The sequence below is a fragment of the Staurois parvus genome, unplaced genomic scaffold (genome assembly GCF_062004578.1).
Source record: "Staurois parvus isolate SC_StPar_1 unplaced genomic scaffold, SC_StPar_1.0 ptg000361l, whole genome shotgun sequence".
Lineage (NCBI taxonomy): Eukaryota > Metazoa > Chordata > Amphibia > Anura > Ranidae > Staurois > Staurois parvus.
In genome coordinates this window covers 5,234,484-5,249,062 of record NW_028318157.1, presented here as the reverse complement: position 1 = coordinate 5,249,062, position 14,579 = coordinate 5,234,484, and the positions used below count along the sequence as shown (strand labels likewise).

General features: G+C 42.3%; 1 protein-coding gene across 2 annotated transcripts in view; it reads right to left on the bottom strand.

Annotated features, from left to right (window-relative positions):
• The window catches only part of CD99L2 (CD99 molecule like 2), a 148,423-nt gene extending 136,860 nt beyond the window's left edge, over nucleotides 1-11,563 (bottom strand). The window contains exon 1 of one of the 2 annotated variants that reach the window (XM_089684934.1): nucleotides 11,351-11,563. In XM_089684934.1, coding sequence (XP_089541060.1) covers nucleotides 11,351-11,411 — 61 coding nt within the window. In that variant the 5' untranslated portion in view covers nucleotides 11,412-11,563. The remainder of the gene's footprint in view (nucleotides 1-11,350) is intronic. The other variant, XM_089684935.1, reaches the window with a different exon arrangement.
• Between the last annotated feature and the right edge of the window lie 3,016 nt (nucleotides 11,564-14,579).

Here is a 14,579-nt window from a genome sequence, read left to right as displayed (position 1 = left end):
AAGGTACGTTTGGAGAAGAAGGGGCACAGAATTTAATGAAAAGAACCTCTGTCCAACTGTTAAGCATGGGGTTGGATCAATCATGCTTTGGGGTTGTGTTGCAGCCAGTGGCACAGGGAACATCTCACGAGTAGAAGGAAAAATGGATTCAATAAAATTTCAGCAAATTTTGGATGGTAACTTGATGCCATCTGTGAAAAAGCTGAAGTTAAAGAGAGGATGGCTTCTACAAATGGATAATGATCCTAAACACACCTCGAAATCCATGGGGGATTACATCAAGAGGCGTAAACTGAAGGTTTTGCCATGGCCTTCACAATCTCCTGACCTCAACATAATTGAAAATCTATGGATAGACCTTAAAAGAGCAGTGCGTGACAGACAGCCCAGAAATCTCAAAGAACTGGAAGACTTTTGTAAGGAAGAATGGGCAAAGATCCCTCAAACAAGAATTGAAAGACTCTTGGCTGGCTACAAAAAGCGTTTACAAGCTGTGATACTTGCCAAAGTGGGCAGTACAAGATATTAACTCTGCAGGGTGCCCAAACTTTTGCAGACGCCATTTTTTTGTTTTCTGTTATTTTGAAAGTGTAAATGATGGAAATGAAATCTAACTTTTGTTGACATATTATAAGAATGTCTAATCTGTAATTTGATGCCTTTTGGAGATTTTTCCATCGTTCCTTGGCATCTTTATGCACATTAATACAAATTAGCTGGGGTGCCCAAACTTTCGATCCCCACTGTATGTAAAGCTCTGTGTAAATGGTCAGCACTATAGAAGTACCTGTAATAATAATAATAAATATCACAACTCTTGAGCTGTATACTTCTGTACATTGAGTCAGGGATTCAGACACCATTCAAGGGGAGGACTGTCATGGCAACTAGAATTTTCACAAAGGACAGCAATTTCAGACATTTGATTTCTCTTATGAGGAGTGCACTCAGAATCTGGTACAGCTGTGCATGGTAGCCAATCAGCTTCTAACGTCAGCTTGTTCAATTAAGCTTTGACCGAAAACCTGGGAGCTGATTGATTTCTATGCAGAGCTGCATCAGATTGTGCACTCTCCAGTTTTAGTAAATAACCCCCAGTGTATTCAAATAGATTATACCTTGTTTATTTTCAAGACAGACTGGGCTTTCATTTGGTGGGAAATGTTCATAGATATCTCCTGATTATTTTTATTATCATCAAAGGAAAACTGGCCCAAAATAGTACAAAAAATAAAACTTGGCTGTATATATTTATGCCATTACCATGCAACACCACCAACAAAACCCCCTGCAAAATAAATTCTTCTACTGAAAATCAAGGCGATACTACACATGTGTGCGATTTGTTCTTTGCACCCACAGGGTATAGGGTCAAGAATCAACAGTACATTCTTTTTCCTACCTAAACACACTGACGCTAAGCCCTGCATCACACTGAATGTGGCTTTAAAAATCACACAAATTCACTGGATGTAGCGCGATTTCAAAGTAGCTGATCAGTGCGATTTCATGTGCGGCTTCCCTGACATCTGTGTCACTTCATGTACAGATGTCTATGCATGTCGCACAGGAAGTCACCAAAAAAAGTGCAGGAACGTTTTTTCAAAATCAGTGCCTATGTAAAGTCGGAGTCACACCAATTCGAACAGTTTCTTAGGCACAAATAGGGTGGGACTTGTCATGCGATTTGGAACTGTCCAGTCACACAGATGTGATCCAGGACTAATACTCATGCTGACAGTAAATACAAAACCTTTTTTTTTCTTACCTAAAACACACTAACACTAACTGCCATTGATGGTAACTGACATTAACAACTACACTCATGGTAAAGCATTGAACAAGTTAATTGTTATTCAACAGACTTTTTTTTGTACAGACTTCTCCTTAGGCAGGAGGAATAGATACATTGGGGGAGATTTACTAAAGGTAAATATACTGTCCACTGCAAGTGCAGTTGCTTTAGATCCGAGGGGAAGCTCTGAAAGGAGGAGAAGCTCTGCTGTTTTCATCCAATCATGTGCAAGCAAAAATGCTGGGTTTTTTTGTTTTTTTTTAAATTTTCCTTGCATGTTCCCCTCAGATCTAAAGCAACTGCACTTTCAGTCCTCATGCACACTGGACTTTTTTACAGCTGCTACAGCCAGTAAACCCCCCAGCATGTTATCCTATGTGTCCATGCACACAGACTGTAATCAACATTTTTTAGCTGGAAAAAAAACCCCAGGACTAGTGGGTTTCTAGAGAAGTTTTTTAGCTGTAAAAAGCTCTAATGCTGAAAAACAAGGCAAAACGCTATAAAACGCTGCAATCTGCCTTTTTACATTTTTTTTTACCCCCACACCAACATTTTTTTTGGTAAAAAAAAACCTACTAAAAAAAGCAAAAAAAAAAAATCAAACGCTGCAAAACGCCACTAAACGCTAATGCAAATATGCTAAAAAACTCACGTTTTAATGTGACTTTACACAGCTTACGTTACCAGCGTTATCAAAACGTACTTGCAGTGCACAGCTTATTTGCTTTTAGTAAATCAACCCCAGTGTATGGTTTGCTCCAGGCTAGCAGACAAGTTTGTTTTTTCGCTTCTTCACAGAGGAGAGACGACACATGGGAGGGCTGTAAAGTGAGTGATCACTTCGATAGCCAGTCAGAGGCTAACACAGCGATCATGTGTTTCGGGATTTGTTTCCCCCGAGTCTTGATCGTTAGTACAGACCCAGGCCTGTCACCCACAGCTTGGTCTCATTGCTAGGAGCTCACATTTGTCACTAGCAAAGCCACAAGAGCATATATGCAGAGCCCAGGATGAAGGCTCCATTCACGTCAATGCATTTAGTGCTTTTTGCAGAAACACACTACAGTCCACTTAACATGGTTTCCTATGGGACATGTTCACTTTTGAGCTGCTGCGTTTTTAGAAAGGGTCAGGGACTTTAACCATTTGCCCTCCTGAGGATTCCCCCCCCCCCCCCCCCTTCCTGACCAGCCCATTTTTTGAGTTACGGCGCTGCGCTACTTTAACTGACAATTGCGCGGTCATGCAATGCTGCACCCAAATAAAAATTACATCTTTTTTTCCCACGTATTGAGCTTTCTTTCGGAGGAATTTGATTGCCTGTGAGGTTTTTTATTTTTTGCGCAATTAAAATAAAAAAAAAAAAAAAGCAACAATTTTGAGAAAAAAAAATATTTTTTACTTTTTGCTATTAAACATGTCCAGTAAAAAAATTTAAAAGAATAACATTTCTTCATAAATTTAGGCCAAAATGTATTCTGCTACATGTCTTTGCTAAAAAAAAAATCCCAATATGTGTAAATTAATTAGTTTATGTGAAAGTTATAGCATTTACAAATGGCGGTATATATGCTGAGATTTTTATTTTTTATTTTTACTAGTAATGGCTGCAATCAGCGACTTATAGCAAGACTGCGGCAGACATTCTGACACTGGGGGGAACGGACTTGGTGTCACTAACATCCCCAGTGACACCAATATAGTGATCAGTGCTAAAAAAAGCACTGACTGTACTAATGGCACTGGGCAGGAAGGGGTTACATGAGGGGCGATCAAAGGGTTAACTGTGTGCTGGGAGTGTTTTACGAGGGGGCGGAGCCAGTGTTCTTCACTGTAATCACACTGCTTTGGATGGCTGTGCTGTGCACAGCCATCCAAAGCAGTGTGCCTGAGCTGACAGGGAGGAGAACTGTTAGTAAACAAAACAGTACTCCTCCCCATCGGAGATCCTCGGAAATCACCGAGCGCCAGCGAGTAATCACTGGCTGGGGACCTGGTGATTGACAGAGTCACGTGTGCGCACCCTACCCAGAAATGCAAAATCACGTATATATACACGTGATTTTGCATACCCGTGTCGCCATGTAGCAGTATTTCTGCTATAGGGCAGTTGGGAAGCGGTTAAAAGCAAAAAGAGTTTCTGCTACAACAGAGTTCAATGGAGAAGCTGCTGGAATGCATGGTAGTGTGTTATTGCTGCATTTTTGCAGTGATTTTATTCTGCCCAGCAACAAAAAAAAATTCCACTTTACCAAAAACAAGCTGAAAAAATTGAAAATGCGGCAAAAATGTGTCAAAAATGCATGTAGAAAAATGAACTGTAGAAATCACTGCAAAGCAGACAAAAAGCAAACTACATAGGTATAAACAGAGCCCAAAAACTCACTTCCTGGATGCACATACAGGATACTGTAGGTCAGGGCTGTCAAACTGGCAGCCCTCCAGCTGTTGCCTTTGGGAGTCATGCTTGTAACTGTCAATCTTGCAATGCCTCATGGGAATTGTAGTTTGGCAACAGCTGGAGGGCAGCCAGTTTGACACCTGTGCTGTGTGCTGTGTTGTTAGGGCAATTTCTGTGCATTGGGAAGCCCGTTAACATGAATGGACTTCTGAATACAATGCATGAAAAATGCACATCTATGTTGTCACATCGCTTACCTGTACCGATCTGCAATCTTGTTCTGGGTCAGTGACTCAAAGTATAAGGCCTGGCTCACACCAATGTGTGAAACGCTTTTTGCTTTTGGCAGAAACGCACTAAGGTCCATTTAACATGGTTTCCTATGGGACACGGTCACTTCTATGCTTTTTTGAGCTGCTGCATTTTTGGAAAGGGTCAGGGACTTTTTTTTTTTTTTTTTAGTCGCAAAACATTGCATTTTTGGTTCAACAGACCTCAATGGAGATGCTGCAGAAAACGCATGTAATTTTTGCAGTGTTTTTAACATTTTGCTTTTTTAATCTGCCCAGCAACAAGTTGGCCCAAAAAAAGAAAAAGAAAAAGAAAAATGCTTTAAAATAACGTCCATTAAAAATGCAGAACGCACCACAAAAAGCACTGCAAAACAGGTCAAAGGCATACTGCACTGGTGTGAACCAGACCTAATGGCCAGCCAAGGCATCAGCTTTTTCAGAAAGAAGTCACAAATATTGGATGAAGTTTGGAATAGCCAGTTTTTCATTTTTTGATTTCTGCACCCCAGTGAGTAGATTTGCCCCCACTTCCTGTTTCTAAGGCAAAATGGGAAGTGAGAGGAAATCTCTCAAAAGTGAAGGAAAATCACCACATATTAACATCTGAAAGTACAATCAAGTTTAGATTTTACAAAGCTATGCAATATGAAAGCCGAACTAAACTATCCAATCAATCTCTATCCAGCTAGGCAGGCCCTGGCACTACATGCTTGTGGGAAGATCTAAAGCTGACCATACACCTTACAACCTGATTGTACAATCAGATGGTAAGGTGTGTGTGGTGAGACAGTTGTCACCAGAGAAGATGTCCCCGTTGGAAAATTCCCCTCACCTCTTGTTTCCTTGTCAGCTGGATTTCCCATCTCTGTCTGTCCAGATAACAGTGGTCACCATAAGGTTGCCACCTCATTCCTTTAAAACTGAACACTCTAACCGCCTCCTGACTACCCTATAGCAGAAATACTGCTACAGTGCGACAGGGATCCACGTACATATACGTGAGTTTGTATTTCCAGGTAGGGGGTGCACGCGTGCGCTCCCTATCCGCAACGCTATTGGCTCCTTGGCATGTCAATCACTGAGCACCGGCCACCGATTCTCAGCCAGAACTCAGTGATCATCAGCGGAGAGGGGAAAGGTCTGTATGTAAACAATACAGATCTCAACTCTGTCAGCATGATCAGCATTACCAGGCTGCTTTGTATTGCCCTGCACAGCAGAACAATACAAAGCAACTTGTCTACACAGTAAAAACGCACACCGCACACAGTTAACCCCTTAATCGCTCCAGATGTTAACCCCTTCCTGCCCAGTGCCATTAGTACAGTGTCAGTGCTTTTTATTGGCAATGATCACTGTATTGGTGTCACTGGGGATGTCAGTGGCAGTTAGTCAGTCGTCAACTATTTGTGGACGCTATAACTGTCACGTAAACCAATTAATTTACACGTTTTTGGATTTTTTTTTTTTAGCAAAGAGCTGTAGCAGCATACATCTTGGTCTAAATTTATGACAAAATTAGATTTATAAAAAAAAATTATTGGACATGTTTAACAGCAAAACGTCAAAAATATGTTTTTTTTTAATTATTATTTATTTTTTCTTATTTTGTTTATAGCGCAAGAAATAAAAACCGCACAGGTGATCAAATACCGCTGAAAGAAAGTTCTGTTTGTAGGGAAAAAGGACATAACGTTGTATGACTGTGCAACTGTCAGTTAAAGTAATGCAGTGCCATATCACAAAAATGGCTTAGTCATGAAGGGGGGGGGGGAATTCTCTGGAAGGCAAGTGGTTAATTACACAGTTTCTAAGGCTAATTTAATGCAGATGAGGCACTAAGTGAGTTTAATTACCACCTTAATCAACCTTAGAACCTAAGTGATTAATATGTGTTCGATTTTAAAGGGATGAGGTGACAACCCTAGGTCACCAGGACAAAGAGAGTGTGACTACAAAGACAGCAATAAACAACAGGCCACAGATGCATCTGAAAGCCTCATTCACATCTGAATGACTTGGGAGAGTTGTGTTTCTTGAACATTTTGGTTTTTTTGCACATTTTTGGAATGACACTCACTTGAATGGGCTACCTTCCTCTCCAAAAATGCACAAAGTAGCTCCTGTACCCTTTTTTTGGAGCTGACTTTGGTGCGTTTTTGCATATTTTTGAGGGGTTTTACATTTGATATAATGCTTGTTTTTTTAGCGTGTTTCGGGTGCCATTGACAATGAATGGGTTTTGGCACATTTTTAGCACAATCTGGAAACATGGGCAGAACTGCACAACTCTGCCCACAATGCTGAGTTGAAGCTGAGAACAAAGACAAAATATTACCAACATAAGCATTAGAATTGTTTATAAACATGTAATGCTACAAAGTGTAATATTTATGTGTAATGCTACAAAGTGTAATATTTACTTCAACACAAAGCACAATAAATAAAATGGTTGCAAACCTTTACATTTACCCATTGAAGTGACTGGCCGCAGGTGATACACAGAGATGAAACAAATCCTCCTACATACGTTCTGTTTATGTACAGTATTCTCTACATCCCCATGTATGTGAATTGGATGCATTTTGAACTGCATCCAATTCACATAACATGTGAAACATTGGTTTCTTTTGTGCCTGTTCACATATATACACGCAACCAGAGTGTGAATTGAAAAAGAGTCCTGTCAGTTTTCTGAGCAGTGCGGTCCAGCTCAGGTGAGCATTCAGGCCCATTGTCTTCTATAGGAACACTTCTCAATCACACGTTATCAGCTGTGAGCAGGATAAAATCCTGACCTGATCCTGATATAAACCTGTCCTGAATATGACCTGAATTGCTGAACAACTACTACTTTCTCAATTAGCTGTGAAAACAGATCATCAATTTGCAGGGTACATGTGTGCAGGGGCATATTTGCCTTGAGGCAAACAAGGCACTTGCCTTGGGCAGTATTTTTCAGGAAGAAAGCCTGCTGGTTCTCCACATCACTGGGGCTGAGCATCAAACAGAGAGAGAGAGAGAGAGAAAGAAAGAAAGAAAGAAAGAAAGAAGGAGAGAGACAGAGAGAGAAAGGAGAGAGACAGAGAGAGAAAGGAGAGAGACAGAGAGAGAAAGGAGAGAGACAGAGAGAGACAGAGAGAGAAAGGAGAGAGACGAAAGAAAGGGAGAACTATAAAAAAGAAAGAAAGAAAAAAAGTAAGAAAGAGATGAGATGAGGGAGAGGGGGCCGCTGCAGGAGATGAGGGTGAGGGGGCCGCTGCAGGAGATGAGGGGGCCGCTGCAGGAGATGAGGGTGAGGGGGCCGCTGCAGGAGATGAGGGTGAGGGGGCCGCTGCAGGAGATGAGGGTGAGGGGGCCGCTGCAGGAGATGAGGGAGAGGGGGCCGCTGGAGGAGATGAGGGAGAGGGGGCCGCTGGAGGAGATGAGGGAGAGGGGGCCGCTGGAGGAGATGAGGGAGAGGGGGCTGCTGGAGGAGATGAGGGAGAGGGGGCCGCTAGAGGAGATGAGGGAGGGGGGCCGCTGGAGGAGATGAGGGAGGGGGGCCGCTGGAGGAGATGAGGGAGGGGGCTCCTAGAGGAGCATACAGGAGCCGACTGCATGCAGCAGATTGATAGGAGAGACGGCTGGGCAAAACATAGAGGAACCGAGAAATGCACAGTCCTCTATGTGCTACTCGGCCGCCTCTCCTTCTTCCTTGCGTGTCCTGGGGCACAGGAGCCCATTCAAATGAATAGGCTCTCATGCCAGCGCAAATTGTGGGCTGCACGACCGTACAGATGTGAACCAACCCTGACCCTTTCCAAAAAATGCACTGGATGAAAACGCACAGGTGTGAACATGTCCCATAGGAAATCATATTAACTGGATTGTACTGCGTTTCTGCAAAAATCAAAACGCTACAGATAACGCTTAGGTGTGAACCTAGGGTTAGAGGCTCCACAAACAAAAAAATAATAAATGCACATTTTTTTACCTGGAAAACAATATGCATTTATTATTGTTGAAAGGTGAACTTATCCTTTAAATACAGTACAGTGAGTGTTGTCACCATAGCACAGGAAGTGTCCTACTGGCTGGATCACCAGGTGCAAATAAAACTGCCATACATAAGTAGAATTCCGAAAGAATAAATCTCTTCTAAGAATTTTCGTTCAAATTTTGCACCATTAGCAGGCCACAGAAATGGGCGATTTTTCTGTGACCATCGAATTTGAGTGACTGGGAATGTTGGAAATCTTTTGAAAAACGAATGAGTTACTAATCAATGATGGAAGAAGTCGTGCGAGAAATGTAATTGAAAAAGAAACGAGCATAAGCTGTGACCTGGAAAGAAAAGAAAATTCTTGGCCACAAAACTTTTTTTCTGTAGCAACATGTGAAATTGAAGGCTTGGTTGGTTGAATTTCGAAATCAATGGTGGCACCATTGGATTACAAAACGTACAAAATTTCCGATTTTCCAATAAAAATTTGTTCGGAATTCGACCCATGTATGGCCTGCACAAAGGAAGCAAAAAAAGAAAAACAAATGCAGCCACCAGGTGTAAGACTGGTCAAATAGTATACAATTTTCATGAGAATTTTGCTTTAGATTTACCAAAAACCATACAATATGAGGTCAAACCTAAACACTTTCAATTGTATCCAATTAGGCAGACCCTTGTACTACATAGTTGAAAGCAAACCTTAAGGCCTCTTTCACATGGGCGTTCCGTACGTCCATTTTTCATCTGTCCATTTACGGATGAAAAACGGACGCCCATGTATTTCTATGGACTAGAGGATGTAAACGGATGATCTGTTTACATCTGTTAACGGCTTCCTGACTGTCCTATAGCAGATATACTGCTGCATGGTGACACGAGTGTGCAAAATCATGTATATATATACGTGATTTTGCATTTACAAGTAGGGGGTGCCCTACCCATGCCGCCATTCATGGCTGCGGCTGTCAATCACCGGGTCCTGGTTGGTGATTACTCACCAGCGCCCGGTCATTGCCAAGCATCTCCGATGGGGAGGAGAACTGTATGTAAACAATACAGTTCTCCTTCCTGTCAGCTTGTGCACACTGCTTTGGATGGCTGTGCACAGCACAACCATCCAAAGCAGTGTGATTACAGTGAAGCACAGGACACAAATAAAACAGCACACAGTTAACCCTTTGATTGCCCCACGTTAACTCCTTCCTGCCCAGTACCATTAGTACAGTGTCAGTTTTTTGTTTTGTTTTTTACTGATCACTGTATTGGTGTCACTGGGGATGTCAGTGACACCTTGTCATTTCCCTCCAGTGTCAGAATGCCCGCCGCAGTCCCACTATAAGTCGCTGATCGTCACCATTGCTAGTAAAAAAAATCCCAGTATCTATACCATTTGTAAACGCTAAAACTTTCACGTAAACCAATTAATTTACACATATTGGGATTTTTTTTTTTTTAGCAAAGACATGTCGCAGAATACATTTTGGCCTAAATTTATGATGAAATTTGATTTTTTTAAATTTTTAACTGGGCATGTTTAATAGCAAAAAGTCCAAAATATTGTTTTTTGATCAAAATTGTCAGTCATTTTTTTTTAGTGCAAAAGTTAAAAATGTGCAATTTGTGGGAAAAAAAGACGTACATTTCATTTGGGTGCAGCATTGCATGACTGCGCAATTTTCAGTTAAAGTAACGCAGCGCCGTAACGCAAAAAATGGCCTGGTCAGGAAGAGGGGTAAATCCTCAGGAGGGCAAGAGGTTAAAGCGGAGTTTCACTCACTCTGTAAAAAAATAAAAGTCAGCAGCTATAAAAACTGTAGCTGCTGACTTTTAAAAAACAGCCACTTACCAGTCCCACAATCCCACGGTGCCCCCGCCGCAGCCCGATTCACTGGCCGTCCTTTATTCCAGGCGCTGGCATCTTCAGTGTGGGCACCCGGCTGTGACAGTTTGCGGCTTCACTGCTGGGTACCCACTGCGCATGCGCGAGTAGCACTGCACTTCCTGAATCTTCTGGGACCTGTCACGTGTCCCATAAAACTACAGGGAGAGAGGGTAGGAGGACAACGTCTGCTTCCGATTGGAAGCAATTTCGGGTACCTGTCCCCCCGCTCCCCAAAGGTGCGAATCCTTAATGGGGAGAGAGGGACCAATCATTAAAGCAGAACTTCGCCTTATGGGTGGAACTCCGCTTTAATGTCCATAACCGGTAACATCCAGGGGGGTTTTTTTAATGGAAGAAAGCTCCATTTTTCTTTTGTAAAAAAATAAACAGAACAGACAAAAAACGGATGTAAACAGACAAACAGATGAAAAACTGATATAAACTGATGCATAACGGATGTAAACTGATCTGTTTTTGCATGAAAAAAATGTGACTGAACTGATGAAACAAACAGAATGCCCATGTGAAAGGGGCCTTAGGAAATGAAGATGAAATTATACAGAAAATTGTATAGTGTATGGCCGGCCTAAGGACTGGTAAGCTGCAACATACAGTATAATATATATACACACTGTATACAGTATATACATAGGCAGAATGCAGACAGGTGAGGGTCACCATGAAGCATGACAATGACAGTCATATGTCCAGGGGTGCCAGACAGATGTCCCCCCCATCCTCCCTCTGCAGTATTACAATGCCATCTGCTCCGGGGGGGGGGGTGAATGGAGAACATCTGGACTCACCTCCCCCATCACTGCTCATATACTCAACATTACTAATGAACACTGCTGGGAGGACAGACTGATGGAGCGTACAGACGGACCGACAGAGGGGTCCATAGTGCAGGCTCCATTCATCTAGATGTGTCATCGTCCCCATCCCCCCCTCCGCCCCCCATACACGGGGCTCAGGCCATTGTACTCACCGATCCACACCGCTCCCAGGAGGATGAAGGCGCACAGCGAGCAGAGGGAGAGGCGGCCCATACTGCCCGGGATTCGGACTCCTGTACTGGAGGAGGCCGCACACAGCTCAGCACTCCGCACACTCCCGGCACGGCTCAGGGCGGACAGTGAGAGCGGCGGTGTGATTCCAACACTGATCACTGACAGCTCAGACCCGCCCTACACTGACATGATCCGGGTTACCGGCTATAGGCTGCACTGCAATGCCCCCTACACCCCATCCACACCGCTACACCCTGCACTCCGAGCACACGGTGCTGGACACCGGGCACCGGCTGACGAGATACATACATCCCTGTACAAACTATATATATATATACATCTCTTCCTGTATGAGTGCAACTATGTAGCGGAGATATATGTATTTATTTAAATTTTATATATATATATTTATATGCATTCAGAGGAAGGTAACATATATATATAATATAAACATTTACTACACACAACAATATAGAGAGGTGTGTGTGTCAGTCATTTCATCTGTTATTGCAATCATGTATCTATACTTTTTATTATTATACAGGATTTATATAGCACCAACAGTTAGCTCAGTGCTTTACAATATAAAGGGAGACAATACAGCAACAATACAGTTCAATACAAGAGGGAAAGGAGGGCCTGATCCTAGGAGCTTACAATCTAAGAGATTATGTATAATATTTGCAATAATGTTTGTATATACACTGTATATATAAAGATAGCGACTGGCGTGCGGTGTAGTCTGATGGGATCGCTGCAATGCCAATGATCGATCGAAGGATCAGGGCCCTCCTATCCCTTTTGTATTGAACTGTATTGTTGCTGTATTGTCTCCCTTTATATTGTAAAGTGCTGAGCAAACTGTTGGCACTATATAAATCCTGTATAATAATAATAATCTTAACACATCATACTGTTCTCTTTTTTTTTTTTAAACAAACTAAGGCAGGCCATAGATGGACCGTCTATCGGCCGAACTTTCGGCCGATAAACAAAAAATCGGTCGGCTCCGTTGCTGATGCTCCCACCAATGTCCATGAAAAATGGCCATTTTTAGTGGATTTTCCAGCATGACCGATAAAAATAAATGTGAAGATCCACAAAAAACGGCCGACGGGCTGGCCCCACTAATGGCGTGATTATCGGCTGAATTTTTGTGCGGACAAAATTTTTTCCAATAAACAACCCGTCTATGGCCTGTATTATGCCTAGTACACAGATAATCTATCATTCGTTTTTTTTGTTGCATGCTAATCTCATAGCCCAGGTTCACACTTGCAGTGCGGTATATTGCATGTGATTCACACAGGAGCCGCACCGCATTCCTGTGCAAATCACATGCGATATCTGTGCGGTACGATTGGAACCATACATATTGTATGGCTCAAATCGCACCGCCTCCGCACCAAAAAGGTGCAGGACCATTTTTTTTGTTCGCACTAGAATTAGATTGCATAGGTATTCACACCCATGCAATCCAATTCTGCACATTGCACTGCGTTTTGCAAACCGATTTCGGGATGTTGTTAACTTAACCTCCCTGGCGGTATTCCCGAGTGTAGCTCGGGGTAAAGTTTCAGTACCACAAGCTACACTCGGGCTTCCCTTGCGGCGCTGCTCTGGGATCCCTCAATCACTTACCTTGTCCTGCGCTCCCGCGATGTCCCTCCTTCAGTGTCCCCGGCAATGTAATCCGGCGGATGCCGGCATCTGTCTTCTTGGTTCCGTCCCCTGCGAGTGTCAGGACGTACGGGGGACAGAACAGCAGGAAATTTGAAAATGACAAAAAGTGACATTCGCTAAAATCACATAGTAAAACATTACTGTATCAAACCATTTCACATACATTTTGTCCCTAGTGCTTTGTCCTGTGCCCTGCCTGCATTTTTACTGTTCTTTCTGCCTGGAAACTGAGAAACGTTCATGGCGTCCAGAAAGTGTCCCTTTAGGTCAAAAGAGGTTTTAGACCGGCTAGAGAACAGCGATAGTAAATCAGAATCACTTGCAGAATTGAGTGATAATGATTCGTGGGGAAATTCGTCATCAGACACTGAAAACGATTTTGCGACTTTGCTCAGTGATGTGCGAACTTGGCACTATATTTCAAATTTCAGTGTTTTTGGTTTGATTATATTATTTAATTACATTTATTATTATATTATTTTTTTTTTTATGTTCAATATTTTTATTGAAAAGATTTTGTCATAACAATGCATTTCAATACGGTTCATACAGATATACCCTTTTAAATGATTGTGTTATAAGCCCCACCAGTTGGCTGGGGGTAGTGAATAGTTATGTCACATAAACATGAGGTGTAAGATTTGTTCGGTCTGAACCGTGATGAGGTGGGTAGGGTATATTGAAGGGGTAAGATATAGGGATGTGAAAAGAAAGGAGGGGGGGGAAGCAGCAGTCTAGGGGTGGAAGCCCAGGTGATTAGCAATTAAACTATCAGGATTTTACGGAACAATTTGGTTTTTTTTAGCCAAAGAGACCATTGGAGTTTAAATGAGTTATAGGTGGACGTATTCAGAGCTGATTGTCTTTCCATGTCACATTGGAAGTTAATGTCAGTTATCAGTGAGTTGAGGGAGGGGATTTTAGAAGTATTCCACAATTTGGTAATATTGAGCTTAGCTGCCGCCAATATGTGGATAATAATGGTCCGGGAGTCTTTCGGGAAATTATCAATTCCAATGTGGAGGAGGGCTAAGGCAGGGGTTGGGTTTATTGAGGTTAATGTTAGAGTTGAGAGCAAATGGAAGATTTTATTCCAGAAGGATCGGAGTGATTTACACGTCCATAATATATGGAGTGTGGAGCCTGTTTCCCCGCATTTTCTCCAACAAAGGTGGGATTGTTGTGGGTAGTATAGCGATAGTTTGACAGGTGTTAAGTACCATTGGTGTAAGATTTGTATTTATGATTCCCAATGGGAACTACATTTAGAGGCTTTGTAGGTTATTTTAAAGGTTTTTTCCTATGTAAGTGGTGTTATTGATTGTACGAGAATTTTCTCCCAGGTGATTAGAGAGGTAGTTTGTAGGTGGAATTGTGTATTTAGAATATGCTTGTAGAAAGTTGAGATACCTTTTCTTGGGTAGATTATTTTGTTGTAAAAAAGGTAAGCGGTGTTAAGAATGTTTGAGAAAGGTGGGATCTTTGTTGTTTGTAGGGAGTGAGCTATTCTCAAGTAGGTGAAAT